This window comes from Calidris pugnax, unplaced genomic scaffold (assembly GCF_001431845.1).
Source record: "Calidris pugnax isolate Ruff unplaced genomic scaffold, ASM143184v1 scaffold24, whole genome shotgun sequence".
NCBI lineage: Eukaryota > Metazoa > Chordata > Aves > Charadriiformes > Scolopacidae > Calidris > Calidris pugnax.
In genome coordinates this window covers 8,379,225-8,401,414 of record NW_015090922.1, presented here as the reverse complement: position 1 = coordinate 8,401,414, position 22,190 = coordinate 8,379,225, and the positions used below count along the sequence as shown (strand labels likewise).

General features: G+C 35.7%; 1 protein-coding gene across 2 annotated transcripts in view; it reads right to left on the bottom strand.

Moving 5' to 3' along the window:
* Positions 1-22,190, bottom strand: part of UBR2 (ubiquitin protein ligase E3 component n-recognin 2) — a 54,268-nt gene that overhangs the window by 21,110 nt on the left and 10,968 nt on the right. Inside the window, exons 6-23 of one of the 2 annotated variants that reach the window (XM_014950910.1) lie at positions 21,626-21,764; positions 19,932-19,994; positions 18,567-18,687; positions 15,349-15,456; positions 13,563-13,651; positions 12,791-12,889; positions 10,151-10,314; positions 9,963-10,062; positions 8,797-8,925; positions 7,904-8,087; positions 6,844-6,905; positions 5,943-6,053; positions 4,074-4,139; positions 2,591-2,713; positions 2,157-2,220; positions 1,729-1,853; positions 384-436; positions 19-121 (exon numbers count right to left, since the gene is read on the bottom strand). In XM_014950910.1, the coding sequence (XP_014806396.1) occupies positions 19-121; positions 384-436; positions 1,729-1,853; positions 2,157-2,220; positions 2,591-2,713; positions 4,074-4,139; positions 5,943-6,053; positions 6,844-6,905; positions 7,904-8,087; positions 8,797-8,925; positions 9,963-10,062; positions 10,151-10,314; positions 12,791-12,889; positions 13,563-13,651; positions 15,349-15,456; positions 18,567-18,687; positions 19,932-19,994; positions 21,626-21,764 (1,903 nt within the window). Of the gene's footprint in view, positions 1-18; positions 122-383; positions 437-1,728; positions 1,854-2,156; positions 2,221-2,590; positions 2,714-4,073; positions 4,140-5,942; positions 6,054-6,843; positions 6,906-7,903; positions 8,088-8,796; positions 8,926-9,962; positions 10,063-10,150; positions 10,315-12,617; positions 12,717-12,790; positions 12,890-13,562; positions 13,652-15,348; positions 15,457-18,566; positions 18,688-19,931; positions 19,995-21,625; positions 21,765-22,190 lie in introns of both variants that reach the window. The other variant, XM_014950909.1, reaches the window with a different exon arrangement.

The following is a 22,190-nucleotide window of genomic DNA, read 5'->3' as shown; positions in this document are numbered from 1 at the left end:
AGTTAAATTACTAGATACCTTTGATTGCTCCGCCCTTGAAAAGTGATAGAAATATAGATTGAAGTTTCTGGCACATTCTGGTTTTAATTCATACAGTCCTCTGCCTGTTAATCCAGGTTTCCTGTAAGAAAAAAGAAAACAAAAAAATCCTTTCTGTTCCTTGGCTATTACCATCTGAGCATAAATGGTTAACTAGAACAGCTAAAAACCCCTGCTCAATAACCATTCTAGAAATCCAATAAGTAACAGTATTAAGAATGATGCAGATGAGTAAGGCCATGGGAAAACACCATGACCCAGCTCCTTCTCTTCTATTCTCTCATTTTCACTAATTTAGATAATCCATTTTTAATGTTGAAACATGAGAATAAAGGGACACATACTTGAAACATGCCACTTCTTCAATCACACTTTCCATTCCTGTCTCTCTGTTCTCCTACATTGAGTGAAAAGGAAATACAGTGTGTAACCGTAGTTCTTGGGTTAAACACATTCAAATGTCATACAACACTAGATAAACATGCAGTATGAACGTAGTACAAAGTCATTTTACTGGCACTGAAGAGAACACTAAAGCACATAACATGACAATACAAACACTATTTTAAAAAAAAAACATGCCATTTTAAGGGCTTAATTTTTACTGTTTTTTCCTGTCATAATAAATTTGGATGTAACAGCAGCAGAAAAAAAACCCCTCTAAGTCAGCTTCCTCAGCGTATCTTAGAAATACAGTCAATATTCTGTTCAATTTTTCCTAGGCCTTTAAAATGAAAAAAGTACAGGAAAGCTAAAAAGACAAGTCACTGAAAAATGGTGAAAGAACTGTAAAAGGCAGCAGAAGAAATCAGCTCAATATGTAACACTACTTCATACACAAATATCTTTTAATATTCCCATCCCCTTCCTGTAATACATATTCACAGCAGTTAACAGGCCAGGGAAAAAGTAGTTCAGACTGACAGTATAATTTAGAACTCTAGCTTAAATCCTAGTTTGCTCTGTCACCCAACCTTAAATTATTTGTAACCAAAAAAAAAATAAATCATAACTATCATACAATTTGACTTTTGAAATTGTTTAAGTTTAAAATACTTAGAACAATGAAAAATATATCATAGTTTATCATTAAAAGTGCTACTAGTATAGTAAAAGATTAATTTCTGAATTTTGACTGCCTTTGGAAATCATGTTATGAGATTACTTCAAAAATATTCTAAAGAAAAAAAAAAGCAGGCTTCGCAATCCTTCAACACCACTCATACCAGAATTCACGTAAATGCTTCTGTCCATGCAAATGAAGCATTTCTGTTAGACAAGTCATTATACTGTGTCTGATTCCACATTTCAATTATTGTTATAAAATATAACAGCCTAAATTTCTGGATAGTTCCAATAACCCATTTCTATACGCCTATTCAGGGTTCACAGGCAGAGACCGCTGCCCAGATGGCTAATAAGAAACAGTATTAAAAACAGAAAAGAGCTGAAGAAGCTCTCAGTCTCCCACCCCTTTCATATGTTATTTCTTCTTCTATAGCTCTTTCCTGCCTTCTCCATGACAACCATTGATCTGTGCTGATGTTTACCTTACTTTTATAAGAATCATGGTGCTCCCATCCCACTCATTCCACATAGAGTGGAATAAACTTGTGTTAAGAAAACTCTTCAGCAATCAGCCTTATACAGTTGAAGTTGCTTTTCTCCTCCCAGCCCCAAGTTACTTACATCTTCAGGCAACGCCTTTACCAATTCACTGTGAGCCATTGGCCTGATGCTCAGCTGATGGATGATCTCTCGTTTGATTTCATCTGTTGCGTTTACCTGTCCTATTCCAGGACTGAATCTTTCACCTGTAAAAACAAAATATAAGGGTGGTTTTTTTAGGATTTTAAACATTTATTTCTCTTCTTTTGCAACTTAAAGGAAAAGACTGGAAAACAAGTCTCCTCTGTGAAATCTTGTGTTCACCCACCAGCGTTCAAAACTTCATTACAGTAATCTAAGCTACTTTCAAGACTTTTAGGCTACAAACGAAGTCAGAACTACAGGAAGTTCAAAATAGAACTGGACTTGAGATGACAATGAAGATCACTCATTCCAGACCAGTAAAGAGACTAAATTTTAAAAATTAATTCAATGTATTCTGAACTTACCAATGATCATTATAATGAGGTATAGCATCTCTTCTATAAGAGTGTTATTTTGTTGAACAACATCCTGAATTAAAATAAACAACAAAAAGAATTTATATTTTTCAATTAAGGGTAAAAGAATTATTCCATATGCTGAAAACATTTTTTCAGTGCTTCAAAATATTGTCTGTTTTCACCCTTAGCCCTCCCAAATTAAGCCATGCTGTAATGTAATCATATCTGCCTTTAACTTCTTAAATAATGCAAAAATTATGCATCAGCTTCTGACATGTACCAGTTGGACAGGTAAAAACATTTATACATATTGTAAACTGGTCAAACAAAATTACAATAGGATAGGGTTTTGGTTTTTTAATCAAGAAATTGCACAACAGCACTTTTTTTTTTTAGAAAACAAAACTGCAGATTTTCTATTGCAGTAGTACATAAAATACCTTGTTAGTATTTTCTGTGCTGAATCTTTTGCCATAGTCTGGAGTACTAAATATCTGATAAAGTTCAAAGCGACTCAGCATTATCATCAAAAAGTGATTTGGATCCATCATAGACACACCTGTCTATTAAAGAAAAAAAAAAAGATTATAAATGAAAACAGATTGGGTGTTATTATAGCACGTTTGTCTATTTATATACAATGTTCACAGTATATTCTTTATGAATTTCATTCCTCTTTTTATCCTGAGCATGAAGATTTAATTACTTAAGTTTACTGTCTTGGGACTCCAATAACACAAATGGCAGCACATTTGACAAGCAGGATCCTATGCTTTATCAATAATTTCTGATGTCATTTTAAGTGTAAAATATTCAGGGTTATCCCTTCTATCTCAAATACTCTAAATACAATTCAATGAAAGACTCTTGATTGGTTGGTTTTGTCTCTACAATCCTGTTCCTGCTGGCTCAACTTTTAGAAGGCATAATATCACTTAGTATGTAGCACATACAGACTTTAAGCACAAATTCCAATCCTCAAAACAAAGGCTGAAAACTTTAGCAAAACTTCCTGGACCTTCCTGGAAAGAATACTAACTTTTTAATGTAGCCACAAACGTTTACTTCCATTTCTGAAAATTACTAATCAATGTTTTTTCTGTTTATTAAACAATACATCTAAGTTAACCAATTATAAATATCTGTCGTTAATTTACTATTGCTAATGGGACCATCTTTAAGACCGCATAATTTCCAACAAAACTGAAGCATAGCTACCCAAATGGCCAACTGCAGATGATCATTAAAAATCAGGGGCAGATCAAGCCTCAGGAAAATATGTCTGAGAGCCAGAGTACCTCAGGATGTATGCACCATACTGGGTACTGCTACTCCAGCTAGGATTTGAGTGATTTCCTGAGAAAAGGTTTTGCTGTCTTGGTGAACTACACACCCCAAGCTGCAAGTTTTAGCTTTCGTCACACTCAATGTTGAAAACGCATCAGAGCTCTCTGTGTCATAGCTGAGTAGACTGCCAGATTTGTAAAATTTCTTCTCAAGGAAAAAAAATCCCACAAACTACTATACGGGGTTCCTTCTATCTAGCATTTTAGATGCCAACTTCTAAGGGAGGGAGAAGAGACAACACATACATTGAGCACATTAATGAAGACCTGCAGACTTACAAAACTGCCAGTACAGCATGACCCATTAAACTATTACATTCTTCAAGATGTAGCATAACATACGCGTTACACAGAAAATTCTGCACTTCCCACAGTATATTTAAGAACAAGATTTACAACAACAGTATTTCCTTTACAAATTATCCCATAGAGACACAGATACAATAAAAAAATAGAAGTCTTTCCACCAAAACTGAATTTTTTTCCTTGTCATTTACAGGTTCTGATGGAGCTAAAAACAAATGCACATATACCCTGAAAATGTTCGATAAAAATGTGAACTGGTACATTTGGTTACCTGAAGCATTACTATGTCCTTGTCAAACATCTCCCTCCTGCACTTCACATTATGATAGTAATAGATCTGAAACAAAAAAAACCCACAATAATTAACAAACATCATATTTAATTGCAACTTACTTCATTATAGAAAAATGAACTTTGTTATGCAGTATTAGTAAAGAAAAAAATGAATCTGTGATTTGAAAAAAATTTTACAAATGTATTTGTATGCAAAAAGCATTTTTAGGTAGCACAAAACAGCATAGTTGCTGGCTGGGTTGCATTGATCTACGGTCTAGATTGCATAAACATACAAGGAAAAAAATCTTGATGACCTCTTTGGGCTACACTTTAATAAATCTACTTGTTTAGCAATTAACTGTTTGAAATTCACAGGAGAGAAAGCCCTTGCAGTTCTTTCTTTACTCCATGAATTGCTCTTAATTATTTGAGATGTAATCTTTCAGGAATTGCCAGTTTCAGCAAAATGTTAATATTGTGATAGAACCATACTTAACCCAAACCATCCTGGGAGTGAACTCAACAGTACCACACCAAGCAGTAGCAGCACCACAATCACTGCATGGCACTGAAATGTGGGAAAGGTTAACTCTACCACAATTAAGGAAAAATCAAGAGGGCTCTCAAGTTTCTACCTGGAACTGGAAGCAATTTTCAGCTAAACCCTCCTCTAGAGACACACTATTTCTCACCAGAATTACATGGCAAAGAGTTAGGCATGCCTTCCCTCTCTTCCCCACACTAAGATGCTCACTCCTATCTTCTGGGAAAATATCCATAAGGAGCTGACTGAACACGAGCTTTCTGTAGCCAAAGGAAAGGGAAAGGACTTCCAGACTGGGAGAGCAGTATTACTTAAACTAAATTAGGCTCTTAACTTCAAGATGCTGACAACCAGGCATAATTAACAGAGACTTATTCCTCCATCAAAAGCTAGGCTGAAATTTCAGATTTTATGTGCATCAACAGTCACATGGGCACTGCTGTAACTGTGCATAACTAAAGGTCCCTTTGCTTTAATATTGAGAAGAAAGGATATCACCTTACAAAGATCCTTTAGGTTAAAATGCAAGAAGTGTCAGAATATAATACATTTGAGCAGTTTAACTCAGCCTCTTAGTACACATGCATTGCAATTATCTAGTGATGATGGGGGCTTGTCGGAAGGAAAGAAGTTTCTTGCAAATAAATCAAATTAATACCTCACAAAACTAAATTCTATTTCTGTTGTAATCCATGTCTTGCTAAGAAAATCACTTTACATGATCACCCTGGTGGGTGGCACTGAAACGACAGTACCCATTTTATAGCTGTTATGCTTGAAACACCTAATTTGTGCTAACACAGAGAATGTATGTTTAGAGATGGATGCAGCTGGTCTCCAAAAGCATGAAAGAAGTATGAGAGATGAAACAAGAGATGGTCAGTTCTACACTGTTTCTAATGCTTCTGTGTGGTCTTCGGGCTTCAATTAATTTATAAACATAAACAGTAATATTCCTAATGGTGCACATTTTTATATTTGAGACACTTTTATGTGAAGGTGACGAATGCAATACCAAAGATGCACAGATCTAATTTTGCACTTCATGCTGCTGTTGGACAATATACAGTAAAAATGCTAGGAATCACTAACAGCAAAGCAAAAAAAAAGCAAATTCTGGCTAAGAAACCAAAGACCAGTTCAAAAGCACAAATATTCCAATGATGTGAGCGCTGACATAAATGTCTACCTTGCATTTCCTTCCATAAGATTTATGCAAGTGAAATTTGAAATCAGTACAGAAAAGAGATGCTTTGAAGTCCAAAATTATCTTGGCAGAGTTATCAGAGAACAGTGATTCTAACAGCTAGATGTACTTACCTGATTAACAAGAGAGAACCCATTTCTCCTCCACATCCCTGCATGCACTTGGGCACATAGGACTAGGCATCGTAGAGGATGTTCGATTAACATAGGTGGGCTAAGTTCACTCTGCATTAAGAAAATGCAAACTTTGATATATACAGAGAAAATAAAAGAAATACGAAGGAGGATGATATTTGTGTTCATTAAAATATTTTGGCAATACAAGAGAGAAGCAAATCTGACACACGCATTACAAAAGTTTGATGAATCTATTCACAATCTATGCAATCATTGTTGTTCAACCTTACATTCTGCCTTTGCTCCACAGAAGTACTCCACAAGGGCCTTAGTTTATTCTTAAAGACAGTAGTTTCATATTTTAAAACATCAACACTATCAATTTAATAACATTGTAACTTGCTTTCTCTCATTCAAAGGTTAAATACTCCTCTTTCAAAACATACTGAGATTTCTTCTCTCTGTTATGCTTTCTCCTCTTTTAATTTATCTTATTCTTTTTAATGTCCCCTTAAAAAAAAATTATTAATAAGAACATGCAGGATGCAAGAAACAGCTGGGGAAAAAAATTAGAACCTCGGCCAAGGAGGACTCAGGTCCTGCCAGGAGTTCCTTAGGACAGTTTCTACTACAAAAAGAAGGTAATGTATGAAGAACAAAATATAAATTTTACACCTGAGTAATACTGATTGCTTATGCTCCAATCATAAATATCTAGGTATTACTCTTTTAAGAGATAATTTTATCTACTAGAGATAGTCTCTCTGAATAGAATTCATAGCAAAAAGGCTTGTTTTATTTAATAACATCCCACACTTACATGACCAATTTAACATTCTGCATAAATTAGATTTATGAATATGTTCAACATATGAATATGTTACATTTAATTACATACCAGGGGTAGCAGCTCTGGAAACTTATATGCCACTTCAGTTTTACTCAGCAAAACATGCAAGCCTATATAAATACATAAAACAAATACATACATAATATTATACACAATATTTTATATAATTTGAATAGGACAAAAAAAGGTCATTTAATTTACTATAGACCATTTTCTGGACACAGCTACAAGTAAGTCTGCAGATTTATCATCCTGGAGCTACATCGCTATTTTCTGAAGAAAAAACCCCATGCATTTTGGGAGAATTAAAGTTTTCCAATCGTATCTGTGTAAATTTCGCCAAACAAGTGAGATTTTTTTGCCTTTCTTTAGATTCTGTCATGCCCCATCAGCAACAGCCAATAGTCCTTGGTATAACAGGACAAATTCTCAACAACAGATGCCTCATCCTTTTTTTCACTCCTCAGGAACTACAACAAGGGCCCAACAAAATACATAAGGGCTTTCTGGTTTGCTTTGTTTTAAAGCTACATGGGTTTTGCTTAAAGACTCAAACATTCAAAGTTATTTCACTCTGAGCTGCATAGTCAGCTCACCTGCATAGTCAGTCGTTCACTTGATTACCTGTGAATTTCTGATTCTGTAAACTAAAATTTATCAACCTTTTTTCAACACAACTGTTGACAAGACAGGCTCAATACAAAGAGAAAGACATAGCTTAATTTTCTGGTGACACATATGTTTGATACATCTGTTCTCTAACAGAATGTTGATTAATCTATTCAATCTGACAGCTGAACATATTTCAAAACAGTCAACTACAGTCCAGATTTTGTTGCATTTCTTCTGCATCACTCAAGTGCCAAAAGCAGCAGTAACTGCCTACAAAACATCCTGCCAATAAATCCAGAGGCATGAGACAATCTCCCCCAGGCCTGAAACCATAACAGCTTCCCCAAAGCTTGGAAATATCCAGCTGAGGCTATCAACAGTTAGAAAATGGCCAAGCTTTAAACAGCTGTTATGTGGTTCCTTATGTACACACAAATACAGATCACATTCATGCAACATTTTTCATGTCCCAAAATATTTTTAAACTAGGTCATACCTGCAAGTAAACGAGAAACTGGGAGATGAATGCTAACTTTTTCCTGAGAAACACAGTATCTGATGGTCTCAACTGAATGTCCACACATACTGAGAACAATAGGCTGTTCTCCATCAGTAAAACCACTATGACACTGCATCAACACCGTCAGGCATTTCTTGTAAGCTTCAATTAACACTTTTTCCTAAAAGAAAGATCACAGTTTTTACAGAGATTATGGAAAAAAACAGAGCTCTGCAAAATAATACAGCCAACGTAAAAAAGTCTGACATGTTTGGGGTTTTTAACTTTATTAACAGTCCTGCAAAATTAAGATAAGGAATCCAACAAAAGCAGCTGAATTAAAGGGGGCACAGATTGCCAAACTCATACTGCTATGTCTGATTAGAAAAAACACCCACTAGTCTTCGGTTCATTTTTTTGGTAACTGATATTAAGGGAACTTTTTGAGCCATGATCATGCTAGGCTAGTAAAACCTGCACATTAACTAACAGTGACAGATTAAAGCCAGCTTTAATGTGCTGAAGTTCTGTACTCCTAAAACTTGAAACACTTACGGAGTAGAAACCTGACTTATAATCAGGCAGCATTTAGTAGACCCAGGGCCTATTCCTCTATTCCCTCTTCTCTGGAAATTATAACCTGATAAGTTCTGTGATGATCACAATGCTCAGATGTGTGATGGAACTCTCTCTACAATATTTTTTAAATGGCTTAACTACATTCTTATGAATTGGTCAGTTCAAGCATAAAAGATGTGTTTAAATACAGAAAAGATTTGCACTTGCTCATGGTGCAGTAATGTGTTTAGCTCACTTGTTGTACATATTAATATTTAGGTTTTTTCTCCCTTCACATATTCACATGGAAAAACAATTCAGAAGGAACTTACATCTAATGCACACCAGTCTTGCATCATTGAAATAACAAGTGTTAATTTCATCTGCAATGTAAATGCTGCCTCCCATTCTGGTTCCATTTCTATGTGTTGTCCTACTTGACGAGTTATTGGATCCATACCCTAGAACAAAAAGAATTATGCATTTCAACAATGTAGCACTGAAATACTTTGACAATATTAGCATAGGTGTGAGACAGTGGTTACCTATCTGTAAACTTGGGACCATTTGAAAAGGAATTATACACATCAAAATATTAACAAGAAAATGAAACAGGAATTTTAACAGGAGAATATTAGGACAGGAAAGGTTTTGGATATGAGCTGTATTTATCATTAACACCTGCATAGATTTCAGAATTATAAGCAGTAACAACAGATGCCTATATATATTATCTTGCACACACATTTTGGTTTTTGAATGTATTTTCTAGGCACGCGTTTCTATTAAACACAATTAAGTACTAACTAAAGGCTGGGCGCTACAGAACCTCATCAGCTCTTGGCATAAGAAGAAAAAAAAGAGCATAATTTGAGGATTAAATATATTCAAGAGACTATCATAACAGACTAATGGAAGCTAAGGACTGAGAAAGGCATGCTACTGAAGTACTGAAAAACGGGAATGATTCTGACTTAGACCTTACTGATCATATAGTCAATTTGCCCCTGTAAAAGCTGCACTGCTTTGAAAATGCTCCTCTTAAGGTAACATAGCACACGAAAAGGCTGGGGAAAAAATAAAAACAACACAGGGAAGAGGTCTATTTGTATCTCAGGAACTACATATTCCTCAATACAAGGAGCAACTCTGCTGACACTTAAGTAGTAACTGGAGCTCTCGCCATGAGGGAAAGTTGGTTAAGACGGACTTTCACTCAGACAATTGTGTCTTGCCTACCTCTACAACCGCAAAATATGCTTAAAATCACATTTTTCTTTTTGAAACTCTCTCCCTTTTCATCAGGCTCTACAACAAACTAAGTTTTAAAAAGTTAGGTCTGAGATATTATGTTTCAGGAAAACATGATGACTCCAAAAGTTATACTGCACTGAAGTTATAAAATGAAGAGTGCGTGAAATTTCTTCCATCTTTATATCATGATAGCTAACTTCCTACTTTAATTTTGCAACATTCTGTAATTGACAGACTTACATACCTGCATACATTTCAGTAATTCTAAGAACGCATCAAAACCTTCTAGGAACTTGTGCCTCAAGTCATCTGACCACTCAGTTGGCTTACTTATCAACACATACCTGGGTACATTAGAAAGATGCAAGTGTTAATTTTATACTTTTTTTCCCTCCTCAATAAATCAAATCAGCACATAGTTAATATACTTACTTCAGATCCAAAATAAGGCTCTGAACACGCCTGAATTTGAAAGCCTGCAGAGCAGTGTAACGTTCAAACTGAAACCTGCCTTGGATGTCACGGTGCCGTAAGTGGTCCATAAAAGTTTTGATGATAGTGGTCATGAGATTTTCTTCTGTTATAAGCATTCGAGCCTATGCCAAAGTATATTGAAATTTGCTGTAATTAGCAGGCACAGCTACAAGAGTTTTAGAGCGCACCATGAAGTTTATAAAATACATGAATTTTTACCCAAAATAGTTACATCAATAATTAAAGCAGAAAAACATACTGAAAGCCAATCTTCCAAACATTCACAGAAGAAAAAAAAGTAATCTAGCCAGAAATTATCATAATCCAGATCTCTTTCTTCAGATCTCTTTTGTACAGAAGTTTGACTATGGTTAGGTTCCTGCTAACCTACATAATTATGACACAAGACGTATGTTATTATGTGTCTTATAATTAACTTGTACCTCCCTTTAAGTATGCGTTCTCTCCTCTCATATAATTTAAGTATGAGCCCTTTAGGGGAGCGACAGCTCTTCTGTTTTCTGTTTACAAACTGTCAAGCACCGTGGTGAACAGCTCATCTTCTGAACTGCTAAGGAACTGTACAGTGCAACTTCCACATGGAAATTACATGAAATGACTTATGATCCCCCTCAAGGGCTACTGCATATATCCCTGTATTGTAGGAAACAAATCAACAGGCATCACAAAATCCGACGATTGTTTTCCACACCCAACTTAACCTAACCCAACCCCACAGCAGAGTACAGACCACTAAGAAGTTTACTGTCATTTCCTACTTGAACTACTCCAAAACTCCCCCATTCTCTTGGTTCTCCAAGTCTTGCAGTTCTCAGATCTCATGAGGATTTTATTATGTGGCTGGTAGATTCAAGAAGATTGGCCACTCCGATCTATCTTAAAGACACTGTAGTTGTTGACTAGAGCTTCTGGGTTCTACAGTAGCTAATGATACTCCAAAATATAGTTTCTAAAATGCTACTGCAGGGGAAAAACAAATAATCTAATGGTTATCATTTTCCCCCAAAAAAATCACCACCAATGCAACCACCCATCCTCCCTCAAACCAAAAAACCTCAGTTATGTGAGAGCTCAAACTCTGAAATTACTAAGATCAGTTTGAAAATGCTACTGGGGTATGGTGGGTTAGTTTTACATTCTTCAACTTATTCATTCAGTTAAGAATTAGTGACTCTAAATATATAAAAAATAATTCTTAATTCATATGGTAGGAGTTTATAATAATTACTTTCATGTCATCAGTCTATTCTATCCTTCTATAGGACCATCAAAACCAATTTCCTTTACTTTTTTTGCATGCTGTTGAAATAGCATGTAAAAGGGATGCAGCAATTATTCTCTAAAGAAATGTTTTAAATTCCGTTTTTTAAAAAAATATGTGTTAATAGACATATTCTACCACCCCATCTGCCAAAGGGAAAAATAATACCATAACCATTTGAATAATACTAATTGTTTAAGTCTAACTGTAAGTCTCAATAATGGCAACATTCTTATTGACAGCATCAAAATTAAAAAAGGTAACACAATATTGCCCGAAACCATGGAAACAAAATCCTGAGGTCCTGTTGAATTCCCATGTATAACATTCACCCCTAGGAAACAGAAAAACAACTTTGCTCAGTATCATAACTGCCACGCCACTATTGAATTTTAGAGCTCAATTAAGCTGATTAAATATGGAAAGATTCAGAAGCATTCGTTTTTTAAACAATTTTGGCTATGAAAATCAGACATTTATTTCCAGTATAGCTCCAAAGTTTAATTTGTCTAGTTCAAAACACAAGCAAAACCAGACTTATTTGGAGACAGGAGCAAAACAATACATTTCCCAAACAAGCATAAGCTAGTGAAAGACCAGCAGATTAGTGAGCTGGAAGAAAAAACAGTGCCTGAAGCACTGTAACAAAAATTAACTGGAAACCTGAAAGAAGGCATTGTCTGAGCCTAGAAGTACCAAAGGAAGTAGGGAGTATCATGAGACAATTCTTGGTTGCACCTGTGTTGATTGGAAAATTAACATGAAGTGGATCATTTATTATAAGACTGCACCAGAAGGTATGCTCTGAAACGGTGATAGACAAACCATAATGTAGATTTCTACAAACAGTGACTGTGGCTCAGTATGATGAGGAATTGAAATGTGTTGTGTGTTTCTAAATAAAACTTAAGTAACTTTCTAAAAAAAGCAGAAGAAAAATGTAAAAAGAAAAAACCAAAAGTACCCAGCCCACTCTGGGAAGTCAGTCACTTTAACTTCTAAACCCATAGCATTGTCTGTGAACAGTGTGACTGTGCCCTGCACTTCCACAGCAATGTTAAAAGAAATCTGCAGTCTCAATTCAAGAACCTTGAGTGGCTTTTAACAAATAAAGATTTCCTTTTTTGGTCTTTCAGTACTTACAAGAGAAGGCACTGTGAATATCTGTATCGAGAGGTCAGCAATTGAGAACTCTCTGTCGTGGTCATCTTTCATAAAATCACTCTGCAATCGCTCATAGTTCTAATAAGAAGGAGGCAAAAAAAGGCAAGGAGTGCCAACTATCAGTTTTTAAAAGAAAGACAAGCACTACTCACCAGAGTAGGTACAGTGAAGAGTTGGACAGACAGAGCAGCCACCGATACTGCCCGTTCGTGATCATCCTCCATATAATCTCTCTGCAACTGCCGGTAATTCTAAACAACAAGGGGAAATTCACCTCTAATCCACACTGACCTGAGTTTTTAATTTAAATGTTTGCTCTGGGAAACTTTAATGCCATAATAAAGGGAAGAGTAGCTCTTATGGATTATTATATAGGTATTTTGTACAAAGAACATGAAACTTAATCTGCTCACACATGAGATCTACTCACTCTCATTTTCACAATAAAGGCTAGTATTCCATTTTCTACTCAAAAAAGTTACTTGTCTTCAGCAGAGTGAGCAGAATTTTGCAGTGCTGCTTTAAAGCATTTCAAATATTAGTTACTGGAGAAATACTAATCAGCATAACTGAATATCAGCACTATTTGAGTAGTGCTGTAACAGCTTACACCTCAACAATGAGAAGCGATTAGCTCTTAAGAAGCGATAGCCTGCAGAGTTGGTGCTGAAGACAAAAACATCTGAACTGCTTTAGTTCTGGGGAGCCTGGGAAACTCATTTTCTTCCCAGGAGATGCGATGCCATTAGAACTAGCATTTTGAAGACAGAAATAAGGTAATCGGCATTTAATTTCAACTTCTCACTTCCAAAAAAAAAGACAAAAATTCTGGATAACAGTTCATTTGAAGGACCGTACACTAACTAAACTCTCTTGGCTAGACAGTTTAAGCATTTAATGGCTCTTTTTAAGAAAGACACTTACTCTTGCGAAGCGGATAGCGAAAAGTTTCTTGTATTTCAAATCCATAAGTAGACTGCTCATGAATAACTGGTGATACACATTTCTAGCTCCTGTCAAGAAAAATGAATGAAATATTGCACGTCACTATTTTCTACCAACATATTATGGAACATTTAGAAAAGTAAACTTTTACAGAATGAGGTAAGTGTGCATTTCAGAGCAGAAGCTGCTTTGATTAAGTCTGTCAGGTGGTGGCAAAGGATGAAGAAGAATATATAAAACAAAATTCTTCAAGCGGCATTATTTATTACTCCTGTATAAGGTAACACTGAGCTGTTGAACGGGAACAAAAACCTTCACATATAAGGCAAGTCAGGCAAACAAGAAGGAAACTCTATTCTTCCTCAGGATAGACAGAGGATTTGGATGGCCCAGGGAAAGAAAGAGCATGCTATTATGAGAAGTCCTGGGAACTGCAATAAATTCTGCAAGCTCTAAACAACTCTGCAAAAAAAAAACAAAAAACAACAGCTTAGCTACCTCTGAATTTCTAGTCTGTGTGGGCAGCATCCCAGTAAATATTATCAATACAAATGAGAATTGACCATATGTAGCTTGGAAATACATGCACATATGTACCATTTCTTTCTGTAAGTCACTTTTAAGTCAAAAGCCATTAAGCTATTTCCTTAATGCAGAGTAACTATAGAATACATGAAAAAGTAGAGAAATATCGATATTGAATAGATGTGCAAAAGTTACTCCTCACTTACGTGAAAGACATTATCCCAACAAAACATATATTAAAAATGTTGTAATGGTCTACAAAAGCAACACCTTTCAGATCACGACATTTTGAAGGGGGAAAAAAAATATTATAAAATCTGAGTGCCAGGAATTCATTCACACAAGATAAACTTATTAAATAAACAAAACCTAAAAGAATCATTTTCTCCATATGCTTTCTTTCCTCTTACTGCTTTTATTGCTGCTCCAAGAAGTTACCAAGACAGGCCACAAAGAGACGTTAGTAGTCTCTAGGATATCTGTACCTCAGAACTGAAGAGGACAGGAGATATTGGGGGGAAGGTAGCAATCTTCAAAAATACTATATTCATATTTAAATAAGGAAAGGACATATTGATTGCATCATTCTCTGCATTCTCTTTGTGCTTCTTTCTTACACCTGGCCTTACACACCCTTTCAGAATATCATATCAGAGACAGAATCCATGAGGGATAAGAAATATAATTACCCCCATTTCCTCAAAATTACAACTTTCTAGACAACCCCATTATATCTACCAGGCTTTTAAAGTTTTAAGGGCTCTAAAATAACAGAACAGTAGTTTTCACTGAATGTTCTCAGAACATTTAAGAGCATCTCATGAACAAAAAACAGAATTCAAAGCAGAAAACCTCTGTGCTGCACCTGAAAAAGAGGTATTTTGATAGGTATGACATAAATGCTGAGATCCTACAAAGCAGACAAACCACAAATCACTCTATTGTTTACTCAATTTCCCTTAACTATCACTGTCATCTGTGTATTCAAGTCAGCCTTAATTTCAGACTACTTAGAATAATTAGATCTAAAACCAACCCCATCTTCAAATGGTCTCCTTATGTTCTTGTCTTCAATCTATTTGGAGTTCATCATGAAGGGACAGATTAGATTATAACAAATTGGGCAATTCTATCTATAATACACCACAGTAAAAATGGCCAAACATTAGCAGATACAGTAAAGGGAAAACTTTTACGCTTAGCATTCTTTAGTATTTTCCAGAAGTTTGACAAAACTCACCTTTCCACAGTTTAGAATCATACAGCATCAACTTATCCACAAGAGAAGAATTTTCACCATCTGGCCCCTCCTGTAAACCAACCTGGCACAATATCCGGCGAAGACCATCTTAATGAAGAGAAATTATATAAGTTAGTTATAGCTTAAATGCAAACTTGTAGATGATTGTGACATACTGGAATTTTCAGAAGACAACACAGAAGCCATAGGGCCCTCATTTCCTTGACAACCGAGTAACACTGCTTGTATTTTTCTGACAGAAGCACAAATACTTTATACCTTGCAAGTTTCAGCCTAACCTTCTAGAATATCAGAAACCTTGTGAAAATTGCCAAACACAATGATTTGTTTCAAAGTTATAAAATAAAAATGTGCTTTCTTAAAAGTGCTGCTGGCTTACTAATATAAGAAATAATTATACAGCAAGCTAATTTTCTAGGTTATATTTTTCCTGTTTAGAATCCTGGAAAATGTAATTCATATATGAAACAACTCATATATGAGGTTTTTGTTTGCACTTATTAGCTACCATTATTTTAAAGCTTTTCTATGTGGTTTTTTCTAATGGAAAGCAGTAATAATTCTTATTGTACGAACACATAAATTATTGTATGCTTGCAGACAAGCCTGCACCTGGAACAGAACACAACACAGACACGCTCATATTCACAATGTTCAACCTAGCTTTGCTCTGCAGGTAATGCATATTCACTAAAACAACTATATGACTTAACATGCACTAACCCTTATTTCTGCACGCTGCCGAGCCATCTCGGCTTCTTAGGCAGAGCTGGCAGTGGCTTAGTGCCAGGTATACCATACCATGCACTGCATGGTGTGATTCTATACAGTCTGTGGACCCCTCCAGCAGTTTGGGGGATTTTTTTTTGCCTTGCAGAGTTCTATTCCAACTACTGTTATGAAGGGTAACGAATTCATGGAAACTACAGCATCGTTCCATCAATCGGCGAACAGACGCTTATTCCTGAAGAACTGACATTTGCTAGAAAATATGTGGTAGTCAAGCTTGTTTCGCAACGTCCCACAGTAAGTTTTTTTCCTTTATTCACTGACAAGAGTTTGACAGTCATTTCACCACCATCATCCAGATTAACTTTGTGGCACAGCAGAAGACCCTGCACCTGCCAATCGCCCTTTGGTCAGGGACATTTGAGCGTAACCACCTAAGCAGTGCAATTCTGTCACCCCATGTTAGAGATGAACGGTAACAGGCTGCTTGATTCTGCTGACTGAGCAAAATCTAAACATTCAGGGGTGTTTGTGTCACGGTTTCAGCTGGGACAGAGGTAATTTTCTTCCTAGCAGCTGCTCTGTTTTGGATTTATTATGAGAATAATGTTGATAACACGTATCAGTTTAGTTGTTGCTAAGAAATGCTTACATTAAGTCAAGGACTTTTTGAGTTGCCCATAGAAGCTGAGAGGAAGCCTAGACAGGAAAAGCTGGCCACAGGAATATTCCATACCATAGACAACGTGTCCAGTATATAAATGGGGGTTGGCCAGGAGGCAGGGACCCACAATCACTGCTCAGGAAGGGCTGGGCAATCCATCATCAGGTGGTGAGCAACCATACTGCATCGCAATTTTGCATATTCTTTTACCATTATAATTATTTTCTCTTCCATTACTGTTCTACTAAACTGTCTTTATCTCAATCCACGAGGTTTTTTCACCCCTTTTCCTCCCTCTTCTCCCTACCCTACTTGGGGAGGGTGGAGCGAGTGAAAGGCTGAGTGGTCCTAGTTGCCGTCTGGGGTTAAACCATGACGGTTTGTTAAAAAGCTAAGGGAAACTAACTTTTTCAAGAGGGCATTTCACAAAACCAGACTCCAGAGTACATTGTAAGACTGCATCCCAAGGTGTACAAGGCATTTCAAGTAGGTGAGCACGTAGGTCACAGAGAAAACGTACGCATTCTGCTTACCATCAAACATTATTTTTGCCCTTCTGAATCATAAAGGACACTGCATTTAATGAAATGAACTCTGCAGAATTTCAGAAACACCACACACACAAATCAAACTATAAATTCAATGCTTTCATCTGTAATTTGACACTCCATTAACATATTCAAGTTACTTTTTTGCAACTGTAATTTAGTGCTGAAAATTAGTGACTTTGACACCCAGCACGAATGACACGGTACAAAGCAGGGCTTTAAGAAAATGAGAAAGACAGTGCCTGCCTACACGTTACACTGAAAGGAAAATTTGTCTCAGAAATTAAGTATCTTCACGTCTCTCCTTTCTGTTAACAGCTATTATTTGCCAGCAACACTGGCAAATAGCTGAACAAACTGCTACCATAACTTTTCCAAAGCCTGATTTACGTATCTTTAAAAATTAACTTGTACAAACATAAACCACTTATCTTTCAACTATCCGTCTAATAAAACGCATCATCTAAAGAAACCTTGCAACTATGCAGAACATATATGCAATATTGCAGCTGAGCGTGCTTTGCTAATAACTCTCATTAACATTTACAGATGCATAGAACACAAAGTGCATGGGGAACTGTATCTACATTTCTACATATCAGCAGTTTGACACATTTTCCTTTTATTTCCCCTCATACTCCACATCTTCACAACCTTATGATTCAACAGGACAAAGGAGGAACCAAGTCAAAACAGTGACAGAGCCTTCCCATAAAAATGATATTGTGCATCTTGATTCCTTTGAAGAAACCTCTTTTTTAAATATCTTATTAATACTTTGTTGGCTTCTATACCTACCCAAAAACCTCCACGCATCCTTGCATTTTCTCTGTTGTTCTACTTAGCAAAAAATCTGAAGCAATCACTTTCATCATCATTCATCAAATTACTTCTGAATAATTTTGTTTTATCTCATCAGACAGGTTATTTTCAGCTTACTGCATTCATTTAAAAAGAACTAGGGACTAAAAAATAGCTTGTTGGCATACAGCATTTGACAGCGATCCTGAGCTTCTGTTCAACAGCAACTAAACAGAAAACAGTATCTGAGAAGTAAGACTGGTAGCACTTTCATATGGAAGTCAGAACTCAGAACAACGCTCCAGTAAGAGAAAATAGAATCAAGTCTGACAGGTTATTAATAGCATTGCCTTACATATTACATATCTGAAATAAGCAGACAACATTGTTTCAGGAATTCAGCTTGCCTCACAAATATTCTCTAACTTATCTCAAGAAAGCTCAAGTTTGCCCACCTGAATATCCAATAACACTGCCAAGCCAAGTTAGGAGCTTCAGACCAAAGCTCTGATGGGCAACGATAGATGAATGCATAACTTGTACTTTCAATGGCTTTGTCTGACGACTGGTATTTCTCTTAAAAAGAAAAGAAAAGAAAAAAGGAAGTAATGCATATTTAAGTGATGACTAGCATATATTTCTGTACAGAAACACAACATTACTATGATTAATTTCAATAATTTATAATATTAATAAATATTCTAATTACTAGCACCTACATAGGGAAGAATCAAAGCCAAAAAAAAAATCTTAACTTTGTTTACCCTATTAATATTTGAAGGACCTTATTATGCAATATTAACATATTTAGGCCAATGCATTTTCCACTCTTGGCCTCTTATCAAGGTACACACTGATCTGCTGCATTTCACTGATAAGCAGTCCCACGCACAACCTAAGGCAGCCATGCACATGATGCAAGTCACACATCAAGCAGCCCACCAAGGAAAGAAACCAAGTGGCCATGGACTATTTTCAAAAATACAAATTAAACACACAGAGTTAAAAAAAGAAAGAATTTCACCTCATCTCTGTTCCAGAAACCTTAGTAGTTAGACATTACACATAAAAGCCATTTGTTCCTTGACTGTATAGGTGGCAAGTTAAAAATATTGCACAATTTTATCTTTAAAGATATGTTAATGTTTTCAAAATAACGTAAATAGTTTAAGGCCAGTAACTCTAGTTGCAGTATTTGGTTTTCAGTGGTAGCAGTATTATGCATGAACTATTTATTTCATGTGATTAAGTACTGCACTGCAGCAGTTAAAGAAAAATGAAATAGAAAATATTACCCCCATGTTCTTACATGGAAGAACCTTGTAATATATAGATAATATGAATATATATATACATGTATAAATACAGACACATAAAATGAAAGTGTATTTGTAGTTCCACGCTTTGATTAAATCAGCCATAATTTCCATAGTTGTGGGCTGTGAAAGCTGTAAACAACTTCATACTATAGGAGAAAAGCCAAAATAGTTTAACTTCACTGGTCTGAACTGACATGCAATTCTAAAATGTTACATTTGAAGTTCCTGATCAAACTCTGTTTTCTGACGGGAAAAGTTGTCTCAGAACTTCTTTTTAAAAAATTATTTTGGGTGTAAGGTAGACAAAAGTAGAAAAAACAAAAATAAAAACAGAGCATAAACCTCTATTTTGATACCTCAACTGTGCATATTCTAAATAGCATTTCCAACACTTTGTATTATTAAAATATAAAGAGTCATTACGGTAACAATATCACAAAACTGTGTGTCAAAGCTTTTTTTTGCTTAAGATGAGGCAAATAAGTAGATAATATTACTTACCACTATTACTGATTTTGCTTGATCGCAGTACTGAAAGTCTCCATATCGAACGGACCTTCGTCCCTGTAAATTCGTAAAGAAGTAACATTACCACCAGCTTCTAAGCAGGAAGTTCAAATGCTGTTTTATACATTAGTATAAAAGACACAATAAAAGTTTCACATGCATGTTAACCACTCTTTCTTTCATGCTATTTTCATTTTTTAAAGTACTGGAGATAGTTACATACTTGGATTTCCAAAATGCACCCTGTACTTTTTAAAAGAGAATAAAACAAGATCATATATGAAGTTACCTGTTGTACTAATTTTTCTCTGTATAATATTGTTTTTAGGATGTAACCATCACACTTATTTAAAATACTGAAAACTTATCTTTAGTACTAATGCATCAATCATTATTTTTATTAGAATTTAAAGATATTTCAGACATTTCAATGCCTTTTAAAAAAGTAGGTATTAAAGGTAGCTGGTCTTTTAAACATACAACTAAAGCACTTGGTTTATTTCAAGACTAGGTTTCCAGTTTTTCTATACTGTATTATAGTGTATTATAGATAGAATAGCTTATTGACATTTTAGATTTGGTTTGATGCCAGATCACTGTTTCAGGCATGACCTTCTCATTTCTTTTACACACATACACACGTATATATGCATTCATGTATGTATTTAGAAGTAGGACAGGGATCAAAAGTAGGGAAAAATCTCCAAGGTGCATCCTACACTACCCAGCATGTGCTCAAGTCAGCACATATTCAGGATCAGTGGGCATCTTTTGGTTACTGATATCACAAAAACAAAGTAGTGATAATACAAAACCAAAATCTAGTTCAGCGTTAAGCAATACAAAGTGGGTTTATTTCCTTTTCCATTGACCTTGAAGTACTTTAACAACCCAAAATGATGCTCTCATTGCCATTTTGGAAGAGACTCCCTCCCTACCCCACCCCCAGAAAAAGGCACAGGCCAACAACACAATATAAAATGACTCTCGTTTTCACACCAACTATCTACAGGCTCATGGCACAAATAACAAGATGCAGTTGTCCCTAGAAAGTGTCCCTTTATTAAAAAAATGCACAAAAGCCAGAATACAAACACAGGTGAAAGACTGCTTCTGAGACTGACATATTAGTTAAAATTATATTCAGTGTATAGTGATTCTGAACTCATCGCTCTTTCTAAACACTGTATGAAATACTTTTCCTGCCATTATCATCTGACAATTATGAAAAAAAAAAAAAATCATTAAATAACACCCCCCTCCAAATAGTTCCACGACCACCAGAACTAAAGCAGTCAATTACAGATTTTATCGCTCACAGATGACTGGTGTTACTCTGAGCAGCATTTCCCACACCTGGAGCACACCCAGAGGCTCTTTCAGTGTCATCTCCCTGGAATACAGTAAGGTGTAAGCTAAAGCCACTGCCTGTCTTTGACAGAGGGGTGAGAGATCCCTTGCTGTCTACACTCACAAGACTTACTGGAAGACAGTTACACTGAAACATGTATTCAATATTAGGTCTGGTTTGGATTGGCCAATGAGTTAAGACGTTTTAGGCTGGCTTGATGCACAGGGCTCAATCACATTAACCACACTCTTTGGGAAAGCAAATTAAAGTAGTTTAGTCATATAAAATAAATATTAGAGTAAGTATAATTAAAAGTTCTAGCAATTAATTTACTTACATCTCTATCTACTGTTGTTGCAAAACCAATAGCTTCCTTCTGCGTGCAGTTGACAGCCTTCTGAAGAGTATAAATAACTTGTTCATAGGTATGGACTTCATCATTAAACAGCATGCAGTAGTAAGTGTCACTCTTCTCACTTCAAAGTAAGGATTGAATTTACATAATTCAGAGTAATGCAATTTAAAAAAAAATAAATAAACTTGTAGTTTAATAAAGTTCTTCAATAAGCAGACAACCCAAGCCTGGGCTTCCTTTGCTATACCGGAACATATCTCAACAATTTATTTGAAAAGGACTGGCCACCCCCTAACTTCTATGGGAATGTGCACCTTTCCTGCAGAATTGAGTCCAAAATGAGTAAAATCTTATGACAATACTTAAGTCAGAGTATTATTTTTGAAGTTTGTTTGATTACGAATTGATAGTGTTTGCTACCAAGGAAAATACATTTCTTTCCAGTGCAGCTGTACACTCCCCCAGAGCTTCTTACAGACTTCACTGGTCTCAGCATTACTTTGCCCCACCTGTTTCCTCAATATTGCATAAAGGTCTATTAGACAAC